The sequence below is a fragment of the Macrobrachium nipponense genome, chromosome 4 (assembly GCF_015104395.2).
Source record: "Macrobrachium nipponense isolate FS-2020 chromosome 4, ASM1510439v2, whole genome shotgun sequence".
Lineage (NCBI taxonomy): Eukaryota > Metazoa > Arthropoda > Malacostraca > Decapoda > Palaemonidae > Macrobrachium > Macrobrachium nipponense.
In genome coordinates this window covers 145,892,573-145,910,846 of record NC_061100.1, presented here as the reverse complement: position 1 = coordinate 145,910,846, position 18,274 = coordinate 145,892,573, and the positions used below count along the sequence as shown (strand labels likewise).

Here is an 18,274-nt window from a genome sequence, read left to right as displayed (position 1 = left end):
GAAGGCAATGAAACTATGCTAAATTGCAATGCAGTGGCAGAGCAATATTCTCCGCCGAATCAGTAACAAACTTAAAATTACAAGATGGTTTGTGGCATCCAATTACGCTATAGCTTTAGCTTGGTATTCTACGCTGATAGAATAAACTTGAGCTTAAGTAATGTCAAGAGAAAATGAAAACAGTTTTTCGGCTAAAAGAAATACAGACAACATTCATGCTCGAAGGGATTTGAGGACATGAGAGGAAATGCAAGAGAGAGAGAGAGAGAGAGAGAGAGAGAGAGAGAAAGCGGGTAGACCCATTGGCTGCTTCTGTTTTCATTCAAAGCTTATGGGATTTTGAAACTAATGTTATACATGCATAAGTATTAGCAGAAGTTATGTCTAATAACACTATAAGGAAATAAGAAAGTAAATGAAAACGAATAATATATATATATATATATAATATATTATATATATATATATATATATATATATATATACTATATAAAGGAAAATTTGAAAATTTCTGAAATTTTTTCAGTGACCTTTACATGTAAAGCTAGAACTCTCCAAACCCAAAGTTGCGTAACTTTACTGTGTGTGTGTGTTATAAGTAAATTTATTTTGTAGTTGTACATATAAAATTTTGGATGACACATTATGATATTCTTAATTCATTTCTGATCAAAATCGTCTCGGTAAAAGAGACCGAAATAAAACAGAGAACTTTTTCTTTTCATCTATATCCCATCACATGAAAACCAAATCATGCTAGATTACAATGGTGTAGGTCGTGCTTAATGTTATTTGGACGCATTATAACAGTAATGGACAATGTGAAGTTTCGGCAAAGCTATTAAGCTCTCATAAAACAGCAGAATCCCGGGTGAGCGCGCGTTGCAAATACATTAACACCAATTGGTATTTTGTAATTTGATATTGATTATCTTCTGCCTTGTGTAAAAGCATCACTTCCAACTTTGAACAATGTCCGATAATTTCAGCGTTAGCATAAGATGAGTCAACGATATGGATATCGATGCCAGTAACAGCGATATAAACAGGAAAACATTAATATTGCAAGAAATAATAGTAACCCATGGATTCTGCAACGAAAAAATTGAAAAACTGCCGGCATCAAGAAATTGCAGTCAACAGTCGTCTCATGATAAACAGACGCCTGATAAAGGACAGCCGTTGGCTATTGACGTGACATTAGATCGTGATTTATTATGAATTATTATTCCGGGTAATCGAAACAGCAAAGCAGGAGAAGCTAAACAATGAACTCTAGTTTCCTTTGTACGCTGAGCGGGAGATATTATCCAGATATTATCCTGCGTCCGTCTGCCAGAGAAGGCTGCCGCTGTAAATGGCAGGTCATCTCTCTTGCTCCAGGCTCTTTTTTTTCCTTTACTTCTTCCTTAGAGGACGCTATTGAACCGAACGAGGACGACGATGCAAATGGCCAGATAAGAGATGAGAGAGAGGCGATCCACAACAGCTGACAGCATTACCCATTCGCAGACACTCGAGTTTTCAACCTTGGTGTGAGGGGAGACTTTTCCAGTTCCCCCTTCCAGGTCCTCTGATTTGCTCAGCTTCTGGAAATAAATAAGGGGACAGGTATATATTGGTTTTGAAGCGGATCATACAAGGGAAGAATAAATATTAAAATACATTTAAGACTTGTTGGGGGTGGGGACTTTCCAAGTTCCCCTTCCAGATCCTCCGATTTGCTCAGCCTCTTGGAAATAAATGAGGGGACAAGAATATATTAGTTTGAAGCGGATTTCATACAAAGGGAAGACATAAATATGAAAATACATTTAAGACTTGTGGGGGGGTGGGGGCGACTGTTCCAGTCCCCCGTCCAGATCCTCTGATTTAATCAGCTTACTGGAAAATAAATGAGGAGACAAGGATATATTGGTTTGAAGCGGATATACAAGGGAAGAATAAATATGAAAATACATTTAAGACTTGTGGGGGGGTGGGGGACTTTTCCAGTTCCCCCTTCCAGATCCTACGATTTGCTCAGCTTCTGGAAATAAATGAGGGGACAAGGAATTGAAAATTGGTTTTGAAGCGGATCATTTACAAGGGAAAGAATAAATAATTAAATACACCTTAAGAGTGGGCGGTGGGGACTTTTGCCAGTTCCCCCTTCCAGATCGTCTGATTTGCTCAGCTTCTGAAAATAAATGAGGGGACAAGAATATATTGGTTTTGAAGCGGATCATACAAGGGAAGAATAAATATGAAAATACATTTAACACGGGGGCGGGGGTGGGGGACTTTTCCAGTTCCCAGTTCCAGGTCCTCTGATTTGCTCAGCTTCTGGAAATATATGAGGGGACAAGGATATATTGGTTTTGAAGCGGATCATACAAGGGAAGAATAAATATTAAAATAGATTTAAGACTTGTGGGGGGTGGGGGACTTTTCCAATTCCCAGTTCCTGTCCTCTGATTTGCTCAGCTTGTGCAAATAAATGAGTGCCAAGAATATATTAGTTTTGAAGCGGATCATACAAGGGAAGAATAAATATGAAAATACATTTAAGACTTGTGGGGGGTGGGGGGACTTTTCCAGTTCCCCCTTCCAGGTCCTCTGATTTGCTCAGCTTCTGGAAATAATTGAGGGGACAAGGATGTATTGGTTTTGAAGCGGATCATACAAGAGAATATTAAAACACATTTAAGACTTTTGGGTGGGGGGACTTTTCCAGTTCCCCCTTCCAGATCCTCCGATTTGCTCAGCTTCTGGAAATAAATGAGGGGACAAGGATATATTGGTTTTGAAGCGGATCATACAAGGGAAGAATAAATATTAAAATACATTTAAGACTTTTTTGGGGTGGGAGACTTTTCCAGTTCCCAGTTCCCAGTTCCAGGTCATCTGATTTGCTCAGCTTCTGGAAATAGGGGGACAAGGATATATTAGTTTTGAAGCGGATCACACAAGGAAAAAATAAACATTAGCATACATTTCAGACTTTGTGGGGGAGGGGGCCACATTTCCACATCCCAGTTTCCGGTCCTCCGATTTACTCAGCTTCTGGAAATAAATAAGGGGAAAAAGGGTCTTTTTGTTTTTAAGCGGTATTAATTAGAGGGAGAATAAACATTAAAATGTAGAGCGATCCGATCACTCAAAACGCCGTTTAAATGTAGACAAGAATTCTTCATTAGCTCTTTGTATATTTATAGTAAACGGATCTTCAGAAGAATGGTGTGGACACAGTATATACATGAAAGTATGTAGGAAGGGTTTTATTTTCTCGTACCTTGTTTTAGCATTTCTTGTAGAGTAAAAAGTAAAGACATTGTACCTACAATATTACTCATAATCTATGTATCATAGAGAAATCTAATTCTCCTATCAGGTAGGGAAACAGTTCTTTAAGCGGTTGATGTGATCGTTTGTATAAAGAATTCATTAGCTTTGCCATTTAAATGGGCTACGGTCTGCCACCAAACCACAAAAAACGGAATCCAGTGCGTTCGAGGATGTCTCATTGTTAAAGTATCATACGTGCCATTGTGTCACTTCCTCGTGACCCTACACTCTTTGTATATATTTATTATTTTGTTTTGAATCCCGTTTTACAAATCATATATACACACACCAGAAACACATACCCACACACACACACACACACACACACACACACACACACACACACACACATATATATATATATATATATATATATATATATATATATATATATATATATATATATATATATATATTATATATATATATATATTATATACATAGTATATGTTTGGGTGTGTAATTGTTTGTGTATGAAAAAAACAGTATTATCTTTAACTTAATTTGTCTGGTCAGCGCAATATATAAAATAAGTGATATTAAAATAAATATAAATATATATATGTATATATGCATATATATTATAATATATATATAATATAATATATATATATATGTGTGTGTGTGTGTGTGTGTGTGTGTGTGTGTGTGTAAAGTAGACAAAAATTATGTAATAGCACATTTTCTGTTTCGTAAACGCCTTTTAGAAATAATCTTTGCGAATGTATACTATTGACAGAATATTACCCTTATATCAAATCATATATGCTGCAGACACTGATGCATATCTTGATACATTATATTTTTCCCGCTGAACTTGGAAAAATATCTTCATAATTTTTCTTGCTGAAATGAATGGAGATGAGTCACTATTCCCTTCTTTAAGAATATATTTTATTAAAGTATCTTTTAGAAAAACATCAGTTTGCGCACTAGAGAATGATTATGTTGAGATTTCAATTGATCAAGTGGAACAATAACAAAGGGATTCATAGTAAAAAGGCAGTGAATTCGACAAAGAAAGAAATATTTAGAATAAGTGTTCGATTACGAAACATTAATGTAAATATTTTGATAAGAAGGAGAAAATGTGCTTTCAGTGAAGACTTAGACCCAGAAAAGTGTTATGGAAGAATCACTGAAGACACAATATGAAGGATATTGAGGATTCGTGGTATACAAGGTAACTAGCTGAGATGTTTAGTTTCAAAAGTGTATCTGAAACAAGGGTACATTATGTTCCATGGGTACTTAATATCCTCATAGATAAAGCACTATTATAGGCCAGAAAGAATATAGTACACTTTGTTGTTAGGTTCTAGGATTAGGTGACAGGAAGTGAAAGGATACAGTTTGCCTGGTGTATGCAGATGGATACAGTGCTGACTGGGAAAGTGAAGAGAAGTTGCAAAAACTAGAAAAGAAGTAATGAAAGTAAATTCTTAAATGCAGTAAGTAGAGAGTGGATATAGCCAGAGCAAAGTTATGAGGGTAATGGATACCAGGATGATGGTGTAATGAATGTTGATATGGATGGTGGAAACAAAAGTTATCGACGCTTACGGATATTTGGGAGTAAATTTAAAGAATGATTGTTAGGTTGAAGAGCGGTGAAAGGCGGAATAAATAAATAGAGGAGGGTTTCAAGGTATAGGAAGAAGTTAGAAACGATAAAAGTTAATACAAAAACCGGAATTGGAATATAGACCAACACTCCTATGAAGAGGTGAAGGATGGATGTTAAATACAAATAATAATAAAAAACCAAATAAGGTATAAACTGTTGTTTGCTTCAAGTGGAGCAAGAAAAAATATGAACTGGTAAGGAAAGACTGAACAAGTCACAGATAACCAGGCGGGGAAGTATAGTATAATTAAGATGACAGGACCCTAAGGATCACAACTAGATATTTTTAGACACAACTAAACAGATGTTCAAGGATTGATATAGACCCATCCTCTGTGTGGAACAATAAAACCATCCTTCCAGTTTTTCTGATGTTCATCACCATTTCCTACATAGTTTATGTTCAGATTTATTTTTTTTTATGTAAAACCCTTGGGAAGGAAAACCTTATCAGGCGAAAGGTAATATTTACAGCATTCAGTAAAAGAAAAGAAACAATCACTTACAGGATCAACAAAGTTCCCAAGGAAGAGGGCGCGGGCAAGGCTAGCGACACCCTTCCTGAAGATCCCTGGTAACCCGTAGACATGAGGACCCTTAGCCATTCTCACCACAAATGCAGACAAAAACAGACACGCCATCACGAGTACTAGCTGAACGCCGAGCAGTTGAACTGAAAAAAAAAGACACATAGACACACGTATAATCAAGGTTTTCATAGGAGCTATTCAAGTAATTATGATGAAAATGTTTACCTTCGTCACAGTTGTGGAAATAATAATGTAGAATGAAATAAAATATGATCGAAGCGAGAGTGCCTATATTTTTCAGTTTCGTATCCCAATTAAAAATGAGACGGCTTTAATGAAACCGTTTTCTCCTTGTCAAGCTAGAATAGTATGAGAATTACTCTCCATCTGTCTATTTATCTGCTGTATTTCTTTACAAAATCAGTCGGTCAAGCACAAAATATAATTTTCCTCTCTCTCTCTTTCTCTCTCTCTCTCTCTCTCTCTCTCTCTCTCTCTCTCTGTCTTCTTACCAATGAGGGGAGTGTTGATGGCGAAGCTGCCGATCTTATTCGTGACGTAATACAAGAGGAGGAAATTCAGGACAAGGCAGATCCCGCCGAAGGTCACTTTCTCTCCGGATGTCGGGTGTAGCATGAACAGCACCAGCGTCAGGAGACACATGCCTTTGGGAGAGAAAGAGATGAAACTTATCTAGATGTCTTTCCTAAATATAAATTACAAAGTATTACAAAGATCATTTTGCGTTTATGATCCAGCTTTCTGGTGGAGAGCATCGACCAGACTTATAACTGTTTAGCTACTGAAATCATCGTGAATTGCTTGTTTTCGTATTGCATTTTGCGTCCGATAACAGACAATGCAGAGATTGTGGAACACAAGGACAGGAAATTGATGGGATCACAGGTGAGATGCTGTGGCACGGTCATGATAGTGGAATTAAGTTAATAGGGTTTGTCTGAATAAGGAAAAGGCTCCAGAAAAGTTAATGTGAGGAACCATTATAGTTTCAATGCATAACAGTACAGATGCAAGTCTGTGGGAATTGAAAAGACATAGTGCTACATACTATGCCATGGATAATGCATGGCAGGATTTTGAATAGGAAATGTGAAAGCGAGAGACAATGTGGAGGGTTTTGAAAAGGCAAAATGAAGGTAATTAAAGTTTTCCTTATAGAAATGTATGAATATGTAGGCTGAGAGTGACCAGTTTGGCGTAAAAGTGGTTCTAAGACAGGAGAATAATACATCTGCATAACTGTTGGATAACTTTATGGGTGGAGTTGAAGAGAGAAAAGCATCAGTAAGAAGTTGAGGGATAAGAAAATGAGTCGTGGTAGAATGCAGATAGGTTGGAGTTTAAAGATATTTCAGTACAGACTGGAGATAATGAAGAGAAATTGGTGGGGGAATTTGATAAGGTTTGAAAAGGTCAGAGTCGAGTAAATGTGAAGAGGAGTGAGCTTTTGTGGGTAAATGGAGATCAGGAAAATGAAGTGATGAATGTAATGTGGATGGTGAATGCGTGGAGGCAGCGGATTTGTGTAAATAATGGGGAGTATAGATATAACAGGAACAGACTTGGAATGGCTATGGAGGTAAGAACCGTAATTTATGAAAGGATTCTTGAGTCACCCACATGTTGATGTAAAAACAAGTTTGGATATTGAAAGTCAATTAAGGGAAAAACGTAGAAATACTGCGGAGTAAATTTTTACATTGCATATGGATAGCACAGATGAAAAATTAGGTCAGGTTTTTTAATCTTGTGACCAGGAGGTGAGAGTGGAAAGTGATGGGATGGTAAAAAGATAATAAACTCCAAGGTGTCAGGGGAATAAGATGAATACCTAGAAGGTGTTTAAGACAGGGAGCTAAAGAGTTATTGGTATAATAGGCACCTTTAGTGCAAGTCTATGAAATGGCTAATGTTTTGCTGATTTAATGCAAGGTGATATCAAGTAAGATTCAGCAATTAAAGTATATATGTGCGGTAACAATTTTGTTTCTTCTCTGGAGCTAACCACCAATGCGGAAAACTTGTCAGAGTTGTGTATGTAAAATCAATCATACATACATACTTACATACATACATATGAATATATATATATATATATATATATATATATATATATATATATATATATATATATATATATATATATATACACACATATATATATGTGTGTGTATGTATGTATGTACTAGTATATATACATACCTCAGAAACCATACTGTAAAACAAGGACAGCCTCACTGGAAAGAGGAATAGCGGTAACGCTCACATTTTCCACTTAAAAGTTTCTTACCTCATATTATGTAGATAAAAGAAATACCGTACACGGTACTTACAAACGACAGGAAGTTTGACAGTCCAGGTATAAGCCGGTGCATTCCTTTTGATGATAAAAGAGGTACAGATGGAAGGGTAAGGTTCCACGCAGCATTCGTAGTACTTGAGCAACTTCTCAACACTCCAGTCGATTATTGTGAACTCGCTGTAGGTGGCGTTTACGAAGTCGGTATCTTCATTGGTTCCGGGAACCTGGGGAATAAGACGGTGATGCGATAAGAAATTCTCCAGTAAGGTAAAAAAAAAAAATTCCTCATTTGTGCCTTGTGCACATGTGTGTGCATATGTGTGTACACGCATATATATATATATATATATATTATATATATATATATAATATATATATATATATATATATATATATATATATATATATATATATATATATATCATATATATATATATAAAGTGAGGGGTGTCAACAAACATAAACATCTTCTAATTTAAAATTTTTCATCGTGCCGAAGTCATAATCTTAAACCAGAGTTCCAAACAATCACTGCCATGAGGTCACTAGTGTTAATGTAAATGTTGAAGATTTTAACATCATCTTTGGAGATATATTTAAAAATGAAGTTAGATTAGCAGAATACACGTTATAAACAAAAATCACAATCTGCTTTAAACTTGGACTCGTCCAGCTTCCCTGTGAAGAGTCAAAATGTGTTTTGTCATTAAAACGTTTAGATTTTATTGTAAATATTTTATATTTGAATAATGATTATCATTATTTTGTAATTTTATATATATTTATGACTTGAAAAGGAACCAAGTAACGTTTGAAACGCCGGTTTAGTTTATTTAAGTTTACGGCTTTAGCACAATCGAAAATGTTAAATTAGAAGGTGTTTTGGTCTCTTCCCGCCCGCCTTTTGATTTATAATGAAGCTGAGATATCCTTCTACCCAGAATACTTCGGAAGTTTTCAATATAGATAATAGATAATATATATTTATATATATATATAGATTATATAATATATATTATCTATATATATATATTATATATATATTATATAATATATATATATGTATATATATATATATAAATAATATATATATATATATTATATATATATTATATTATATATATATATATATATAATATATACATATATTCATAACTTCAGAAGAACAGAAAATCTCAATCATATATATTTAACATCAAACACCTTATGAAAATAACTCCATCGCAGACTCTTTATAGAAATATATATATATATATATATATATATATATATATATATATATATATATATATATATATATATATATATATATATATATATACATATATATATATATTATTCATAATTCTTTTAGGATCTGCGGTGCAGTTATTTTCATAAGGTGTTTCGTATTAAATATATATGACTGAGATTTTCAGAATTTTAATGTACCTGTCTTGCTCTTCATCGGCGTAAGATTTTTTTTTTTTTTTCCCAGGGAGGGATTTCTTCTGGAAACTTACATTAGACTTATTGCATTCCTTGTAAGCTATCGTTCATGTGTTAAATCCTCGGGGCATGCCTTTTTAACAGTAAACGTTGGTAACCATTACCCTGACGTTGAGGGTGGCTTACAACACAAAGATTGTTTTTCCTCAAGGTCTTTCAAATTATATTGATGCTATCCATTTATGGGATCTTAACTTTATTATTGTATTTTTTTTTCAGACCTATCGTGAGGGCAACGAAAGAGAATCTGATTCACTTTATAAACCTCGTTATTCAGTGACGTTGGTGTGGTGAATCCAGGTAAAAAAAGTCACAAGGAAAAAGTCATAGAAAAAAGTCGCGGGGAAAAAGTCACAGAAAAAAGTCACAGGGAAAAAGTCACAGAGAAAAGTCCTAGGGAAAAAGTCGCGGGGAAAATGTCACATTAATCTTTCCTAGATAGTGCCCCCAAGGGTTTTGATTCAGTATGTATCCACCTTTGTGGCGTGTTGAGTGCAAGCCCGTTGGGGATTACCGAATTGAACGTAAGCGAGGACTGTAAATAAAAAAAAATGACCCACCAAGAAATATTAGTCGTAGATAACGACCCCAAGAACCTTTGGGGGTCAAACCTTGGAAAGATCCAAAATATTTTTTACTTGCTATTGTAATTGCTTTAATTGACACCATAAATGAATGGGACTTTTTTTCCAGCCAAAATTGTGACTTTTTTACTGGAGTGGTAATTAGGGGAAGACAGTTGCCCAGGAACTACCTTAAATCCCCCATCCTTGTACTACTTAATGCACATTCCTTTGGGAGCGTGGAAAGAGCTTGAAGTCCAAATTTGCGCAGATATTATCAAAACTAATAAAGTGGATGTAAGAAATAGAGAAAGTGACATTTCTTTATACTTTGAAATGTAATAGAACCCCACTGCAAAAGTCAGTTAGTACTTCCAAGAAAGGAAAACTGTTAACCGTTTCACTTTCTACCTCGATTTTACTGCTAGGTACATTTCATAATGTCATCCATAAGTCTCCTATAGATCTCATAGAGACCGTTTTCTCAGGCATAGTCTAATGTTAAGGTTTCAAAATATCCCATGTATGAATGTATGTATGTTTGCGTTCCCCACTTGACAAGTGGGTTGCGTACTCGACTACCAATCTGGTAGCTTTCCGCGGCAGTCAGTGCGGAATGAGAAGAATTTATTTCAGGTGATTAGAAATTCAGTTATCGATATAACCGGGTTTGGATCCCACAATAAGCCAAAGGTCCCGTTGTTAAGTAACCAGTTGGTTCCTAGCCACGTAAACAAAAAACAAAAAAGCAAAAAAACAAAAACTAATTCTTTGGGCCAGCTCAGTGGTCTGGTTAAACTAAGATGTACTTAATTTTGCGTTCTTGAACGTGCCTGGTAGTGTACTTATGAGACAACGCTTTGTATTTTGTTTATTTAAACAATTGGAAAAAACTATATATAATACAGTTGTAACTCACAGCAACTTTGTAGTTGTCCAGGACCAGGTCCATAATGAATCCGTTGTGCACCCACGAACCAATTACAAGAGTGCAGTTGTGGACATCTTGAGGCCAGTAAGTCAAGTCCATGACGCACGTGAAACGGATGTTATACCATGGGACATGTAAGAGTTTCCCATTTGGGAATGCAAGAAGTAACACTTTGGAATGCTTGGCAAGGTCCTTCGCTCCGTGCCTGCAAGAGAACGATGGTAAAATTATAGATGACTCTAATGTTAGATTGACTAAGTTACAGTATCCAGATTCCAGGTACAGAATATATTACAAATATATGCATGAACCGATAAGAACGTGTCAGAATGAAAAGCTTTTGCACCCTTCTTGGTCATCTGCTTATAAGAACAGAGATCGGCCTCACATTTCCACTCCGAGCAATGAGAATTCTCTGCCTTATCACATCAATGTTATTATAACTCCTTGTTCTACTGCTTTCCATGTTTCACTGGAATGATTATCCTGTGTACTCTGATCTATACATTTTACACTAATATTGGATGAGGAGTACCATTATATATATATATAGTATATATATAATATATATATATGTGTGTGTGTGTGTGTGTGTGTGTGTGTGTCTGTGTGTCTGTGTGTCTTTGTGTGTATGTGTCTGTGCGTGTACATGTGTATACTTACAATTTACAACATCCTTTCAAAGGATGTTAGTTATTATTTTGTGTGTGTGCGTTTTTTGTGTAAGAAGTTATGACAGCATTCACTTTCATAAATTCAACAAATCTTAGCTTAATATAGGAGATTTTGGATCCTTGTATAAGTTCTTACTGTCCAGGCCGTCTTTTGCGTAGCCCTATAATGTGCTGGACTAATAAACGCAAGTTGTATTTATACAGAATGCGCACTGAACATAAAATTTTATGCACAGAGTTTGCTATTTATCTTAGCTTTGCAGCAGTGGGTGGTACTATTTTTCAATACAAAGGCTGTCATCGGGTTAGAAACCAAACCTTTGACTATGTTTCTTCTCCCTGGCTTCATGTCTTCCTTGAGGACCAGACTTTAGAATTTCTTTTTATCATAGATTATGGCTGTTTCTTATTGGTCCTCAATGGTCGGATGGAACTGTCTTGCATTGCAGGAAATAAAGATGGACAACTTTAACATCTGTTGAATTTAGACGAAATACCTAAAATCATAATCGGATCTGACTACTTGCTGTTATGATACTCAGCTTGCATAGTTTCATACACAACCTCATTTGCAAATGGTTACAAAGGTGTTGTTGTGTTGATCCTTGAGACCCGTTGGCTATAATAGAAGAACTCAAGTCTTCAGCCATTGGGTTCCAGCACCCATTCTTTTACTCTATCTAGGAAAAACATCAGTAACCAACTGGAAAATCCCCTAGAATCCGTAATTAAATATTTAACTACTGACCAATCAAATTATCGTGCAGACTCAATCGTTAATATAGGGCCAGTTGTCCCAAGTGTTTTTCAGAGGTTGCCAGTCCAAAGACTCTTAGAATAAAAAAAAAAAAAGACGAGTAAAAAAAAGACGAGTGGTGATTATGTTAAAACCAGGGATTTTTTTTATAAAAACTATGCTATACAACTACTTATAATCACTTTTATACAGCTGGTTTCATAGCCATCTCTAAAATAACAGGAGTGCCATTTGACCTGTAGGACTGCGAGGGCAGCAAAAATATGCTATATGATGTACTGATGTATTTCAGACTTAAAATCAAGGAGGCTTGTTAAAGAGGTTGATCATAGTGAATTGATCTATAAAAGCAGTCTTTAAATATTTTGGTCTGATACAGAAAGAGAAAAATGATTGGTGCACATATCCTTTGTAAAATATCATTGCTGATGATTGATAAGGAAATGACTGCTGTTCTCCAAGTAACACTTGATACTTTTACTATGTATTTTGACAAAGTTGAATAGAATCTTATGATTAACCCATGCAAATTACCATGAAGGGGAAAAGGAGACAGTAATAGCTCTTATATCATTTAGGGAAAAATCCTGTAATTTACCTTTCTTCACGTGGAAATCAAAGTTAGCAATAGAAAAGTATGAAGAATTCGACCCTGTCTCTTCTTACATTCCATTTGTTATAATTAGTAATTTTCCTAAAATACAAAGAGATTTATGTTAGGCATTATCAATCAAATACTCTCAGTGGAAATGCAAATTAGCAATTAGAAAGTATGAAGAATTCGACCCTTCTCTCTTACATTCCATTTTTAATTAGTAATTTTCCTAAAATACAAAGAGATTTATATTAGGCATTATCAATCAAATACTCTCAGTACTAAATCACTCCATATGCTAAACTCTGAAAACAAAAAACTGCTTTTCAGTGACAAATAATTGTATTAGCGTAATTTTTTTTTTTTTAATTATGGAGATGGTTAATGTACGACTTGTGAGTAATAGGTATCTGGAGGTAACTTGCACATTTTTCCAAATCATCAAATTCTCAGAAATATTAATTCTACAACAAGTATATAATTTCACATGGAATATTGCACGTGTGAAGCCTTTGCATCAAAACAGCATATTGAAATATTTTGTTTTTTTATCATTTATAAAAGGAAAGGAGATATCGTTGTTAGTTAAGAAGGGACTTATCACTGGTTGTAAGGGCCTTCCTGTAGTACTGATGATTTCAGCATAAATAATCAAGTATGAAATTTCAAGATGAAATACATCTGCAGGTTAGTGGTCGAAGTATCATTAGCCATCAACATTTTAGCCAAGATCATTCAAGAGAGCATAATGTAACCCATTGCAAAGGATGGGCCTTTAAGTTCTTTGTCGTGAAAACTGTTGAACATTTGTACTTATGTAAGAAGTATTCTCTCTAACTTGGATTTGTGCATAAAAGGCAAAGAATTCCTTGAGTAACGAAGACAAGATTGCTCAGGCTGATATCTGACAATAAACATTTGGGCTTCTTACCTAGCTGGTTTAAGGCCAAGTGTTAGAACGCCATAGGGTCTGTTCAAAATTTCCTGCCAAATGTTAGAAAGCCATAGGGTCTGTTCAAAATTTATTGCCAAGGGTTAGAAAGACATAAGGTCTATTGAAAGATTACCCCATTGCCACCCATGTTGCTTGATTGCAAATAACTGCTATGGTTGTACATGTTACTAATAATAGTGAAGTCGACCTTAGGATATGAAGTGTTCATTTCTGCCTCTAATAAAATTACAGCATTAAATGAAATCGATAATGCTGACATCCGGATAACTTGAGGATCATTCAAGTCTTTGTAGGAGTATGATGTTGAATGCTAACAAGATTTTTCTTAAATTGAATACTCAATCTTTACTAGCTCAAAGCACAATGTGGTTCCGGTGATACTCTGAAATAATATCTAATATACATATGCTCAATAATTTTATTTTTTCAATTTGAGAGAAAACATTTTTTAATCGAATGTACTGACAAGCAATACATGATTCATTTTAAATATGCCGCAGTCCACTGGCAATTGTCAAAAGAAAAATATATTATACTGAGACATACCAGAGGAGCATTGTAGCTTATATTTTAGAATATGTGTCTGTTCATGAGAGTGCTGTCATTATAGACACCTTTGTCCCCAAAGCAAATGTTAGTTATGGGTTTAGAGTTTTTTCCGGATTTTGAGCACAACAGCTCTTTAAGCAACATGTCCTTGCCAAATGCTGTTAGACCACACGCCGTCTATGTGAACTGAAAAAAAAGAGGTTATAACCTATCATGGGGGACTTGAGAACTTTTAGCAACTGCTAAAGTGTTCTATATTACCTGGGAAATTTTATAATTATTATTATTATTATTATTATTATTATTATTATTATTATTATTATTATTATTATTATTATTATTATTATTATTATTATTATTCAGAAGTTGAACCCCATTCTTACGGAACAGGACCAGGACCATTGACTTGCAATTCAAGCTTACAAAGAATATGGTGATCATTAGAAAGAAGTAACCGAAGGTAATAGGAACTAAAGAAAAATAAATTAACAAATTAATAGAGAGATGAAAATATAAGTAAAAGATTAATGCCAAATCAGCTCTCCTATCGATGTACTATATTATGCCAATTTCCAGTGCTTAGCAACTCAAAGCTTTCCGTAATGATAGGTTGGCTTTCTGGATTCTGGATTCTGAGGTACTAGCCGCTTGAAGGGAAACGTATTTTCATAATGAATGAAAATGTTGATAATGGTATATGATTTAGATATAATAAAAAAAAATTGCTCATACTTACGCATTGTAGATACTGAGATCAGGCTTCCAGACTGTATCTGGACCAATACTCAAGTATGAGATGTTCAGGTGCTCTTCTGGTTTCCACACCAGTCGTGGGTCCTCCCAGGTCTGGAAGCGAGAAAAATTATAACTGTTTAAACCTATTTGTCACCATTTGCATGAGTGTTTCTCACTCTTCTTGCATCTATCCGAGTCGTTAATAATGACAATAATGATTGTGAAAGGCATGACATTTTTCTGATTGTTGTCAACAAATGGTGTGGAAAATGAACCATCAAGCAACAGAAAACAAAATGTATATTATCTGCATTTGAAGGCAGACAGGACAGACATCTTGATGACTTAATTATTCAACCTCACTCGTGACCCAAGGAACCTACTCTCTTTATTTTTATCTTTACTGCTATCTTAGATTAATAACCTATCATCGCCGTCAGTATCATTTATATTTTTAAAATTCTATCACTATTAATACAGCAAGAAAAATACTTATACTCACGTATTTAAACCAGACTTCCATGTCCATCATGTGATTCGATTCGTCCTGAAAGAATAGACAATATTTTAATTGATGAAAAACGTTCTGCTTATGATAAGAGGTTAGAATTTAACAATTGGTTATTTTAAAGTACTATTGAACAATGTATTGCAGCACTGATTACCACCAAAATTCTAAATATCTTATTCATGACGTCTGTCTCAAGGTAACACCTGAAGAAAACAATCGGCATTTTCCATCGTCATGATACCTGTGACTCTCAACTAAATCTGCATTATTTTGGCCTTTATGGTGTTCCATACGTTCTGGGTTTGAGAATATCTAAATAATTTCTTATATCATTTGTCTCGTGAAACTCGTTGGAGCATAACAGGACCCACAAAAACAGGTCGGTCAGACAGGGGATTGATGATGAATCACTCGGGTCGACAGCTGGAGGTGAGCCATGAGCCGCGGTTGATAGACTCAACCAACTACAGGCTGAACCTTGTAAACAAAAATGAATAGTTCCTTACTTTCACGTATATGTGAGAGCGCTGAAATTCAAGAGCCTTTGTTAAAGAACCTTTTTATAGCTATGCCAAATGACTGCAGTGTGTGGTTGTTCGTACACCGAGTTAAAGACAAAAAACTATGGGGATAAGGTATTACAGATTGCCAAAGGGGAATCTGTACAGAGCTGAATACACGTCGCAGCGCAGATTCAGTCAATCCCGAAAATGTATTTGCAAAAAAACATCTGCATTTTATTTTTTATTTTTCCAGAATAAGGCGCTTCAACAATGCATTCAGAATTTCACGAGAGCATAAGAACTCGCGAATGGAAGACATGTTTTACCCTTTTATAGAACATGAACCCAAGTCCCCATCCTCGTTCTCCAGGCCTTCTTCCGCGCTCCCTGGATCCCTGTATACCAGCTAATACTTTCAAAGACGGACAAACATGGCGATAACCTTACCAGCGTGAGTGCTCGAATGTCCAGCCCGGTAAAACTGATGTTGGTGAAGCCATCTGGAAGAGCGTATTTGTCGTAGCCATCCATCAGCTTTCTCCGAAGCGCCTCTTCCTCTCGAGCATGTTTGTCGTCGCTTCTGACTGTTGGAAGCGAAAGAAGACCATGTTTATAATTTGTATTTAATAAGAGGTCTGAAGGAACGCCGAGAACGAAAAGAAGAAAAAATAAAGCATTTATCTTATGGGCAGCAACACAAAGAGAGGCTTAATTCAGTGGAGGTATACAGTACAATAGATAATGAATCGATAGAAGCTAGAAAATAGAGTACTGGAAAATACTGCTGTAAAACCTGCAAATAATTTAATTATAGAAGGTAATTCTCTCCTTGCTAATAGTGTTTTGACCATGTTGCAAGACATGGAAATATTAAAGTACGAACTTTCAAATTTTGTTCAAAATAATCAACGAATATCCATGCTGCAGTGTTCTTACATTTATACATGCATATGTTAAACACTTACTACAGAAACTATTGAGAATAAATTCACTATAACATTAATGACAATACACTCTTCAGAACAACAGGAAAGTTATTCTTGACTTTACAAATATAGTGCTTGTAGAACCCATACAGATTAATGCATGTGTAAGAGAGTTTCATTTTAGAATGCATCATATGAATCACAGCGAATTCCGTAACTTGTTTCAACTAACTCAAGTACTACGCGCTATATATTTGCCGAAATATTCTGTTCTGTAACTGTTATTTTTAATCCGTAGATGGCATATTCTGTCCACCAGTTGCTCGCTTAATCATAACAATGGAACGCAAATATGAAGAATCTGCTGGATTTCCGAAAGGTGTGGGTTTCTCCCCAAGAATGTCTATTACTTTAGGCTTCACAAATACACAAATACAGGCTAAATATGTTTATAAAACATGCCTGTATTTTCGAGCGGCGATAGCGGAACCTTTGCCAGCGTTTTCCACCACCACTAGTGCAACATTTTCCTGCATTCGAGAGCTCTAGAAATATTTACCTCCTTTTATAAACAACGGTACCGCTACTTTTCCTGCATTTCCGACCACCCCTAGCCCTAATCTTTTCTGCATTTCAAAGTTGCGCTAATGTAATCTTTGGCTGCATTTCCGAGCACGGTTAGTGCAAACCCGAATTGCATTTTGGGCACCCGAAGCGCAGTATTCGCTTGAAGTTTTTAGTGCATCCAGTTCAAGAATGTCGCAAACCTTTGCGGTTGAAAGTGGATTGCAAGCCCATCAACCAACAGTAACAGAAATAGTTATTATTATTATTATATATATATATATATATATATATATATATATATATATATATATATATATATATATATATCTTATTTTGTCATCTTGACTTATGAAAAGGCATCAAGTCGCTTCAGATCAATCAAAGTTCCCAGGGCAGTGATTACAAGGAAGTTCGTTGGATGGTCTCTCCGGTTAGTTCAATGTCATACTTTCATTTCTCTTGATCCATTTCGGCAATTTCATCCTATTAACCCACTCTCACACTGAAAAGAAACAGGCATAGAAAAAAAAAAACACGCAAGATTATGTAAGTGAGATGGTTCGATACTGCGCAACATTTTTGTTTGGCTTCTGAGACTTGACCCCAAACACCGGTGTCAATACAAGAGGATGTCGTCAATCTGAAGAAGATTAGGGCATCCCGTAATTTCGCTTCTGACCTGTTACATGATTTGTGTTTGTTGATCCCGTCTC

The 18,274-nt window shown here is 35.4% G+C and overlaps 1 protein-coding gene across 3 annotated transcripts in view; it reads right to left on the bottom strand.

Moving 5' to 3' along the window:
• Positions 1-713: 713 nt before the first annotated feature.
• LOC135211263 (neuronal acetylcholine receptor subunit alpha-4-like) overlaps positions 714-18,274 on the bottom strand; it is a 27,189-nt gene continuing 9,628 nt past the window's right edge. The window contains exons 3-10 of one of the 3 annotated variants that reach the window (XM_064244560.1): positions 16,516-16,652; positions 15,557-15,601; positions 15,056-15,165; positions 10,778-10,994; positions 7,839-8,031; positions 5,997-6,149; positions 5,461-5,627; positions 714-1,589 (exon numbers count right to left, since the gene is read on the bottom strand). In XM_064244560.1, the coding sequence (XP_064100630.1) occupies positions 1,410-1,589; positions 5,461-5,627; positions 5,997-6,149; positions 7,839-8,031; positions 10,778-10,994; positions 15,056-15,165; positions 15,557-15,601; positions 16,516-16,652 (1,202 nt within the window). In that variant the 3' untranslated portion in view covers positions 714-1,409. Of the gene's footprint in view, positions 1,590-2,482; positions 2,615-2,728; positions 2,903-5,460; positions 5,628-5,996; positions 6,150-7,838; positions 8,032-10,777; positions 10,995-15,055; positions 15,166-15,556; positions 15,602-16,515; positions 16,653-18,274 lie in introns of those variants that run through there. The other 2 variants (XM_064244563.1, XM_064244562.1) reach the window with 2 other exon arrangements.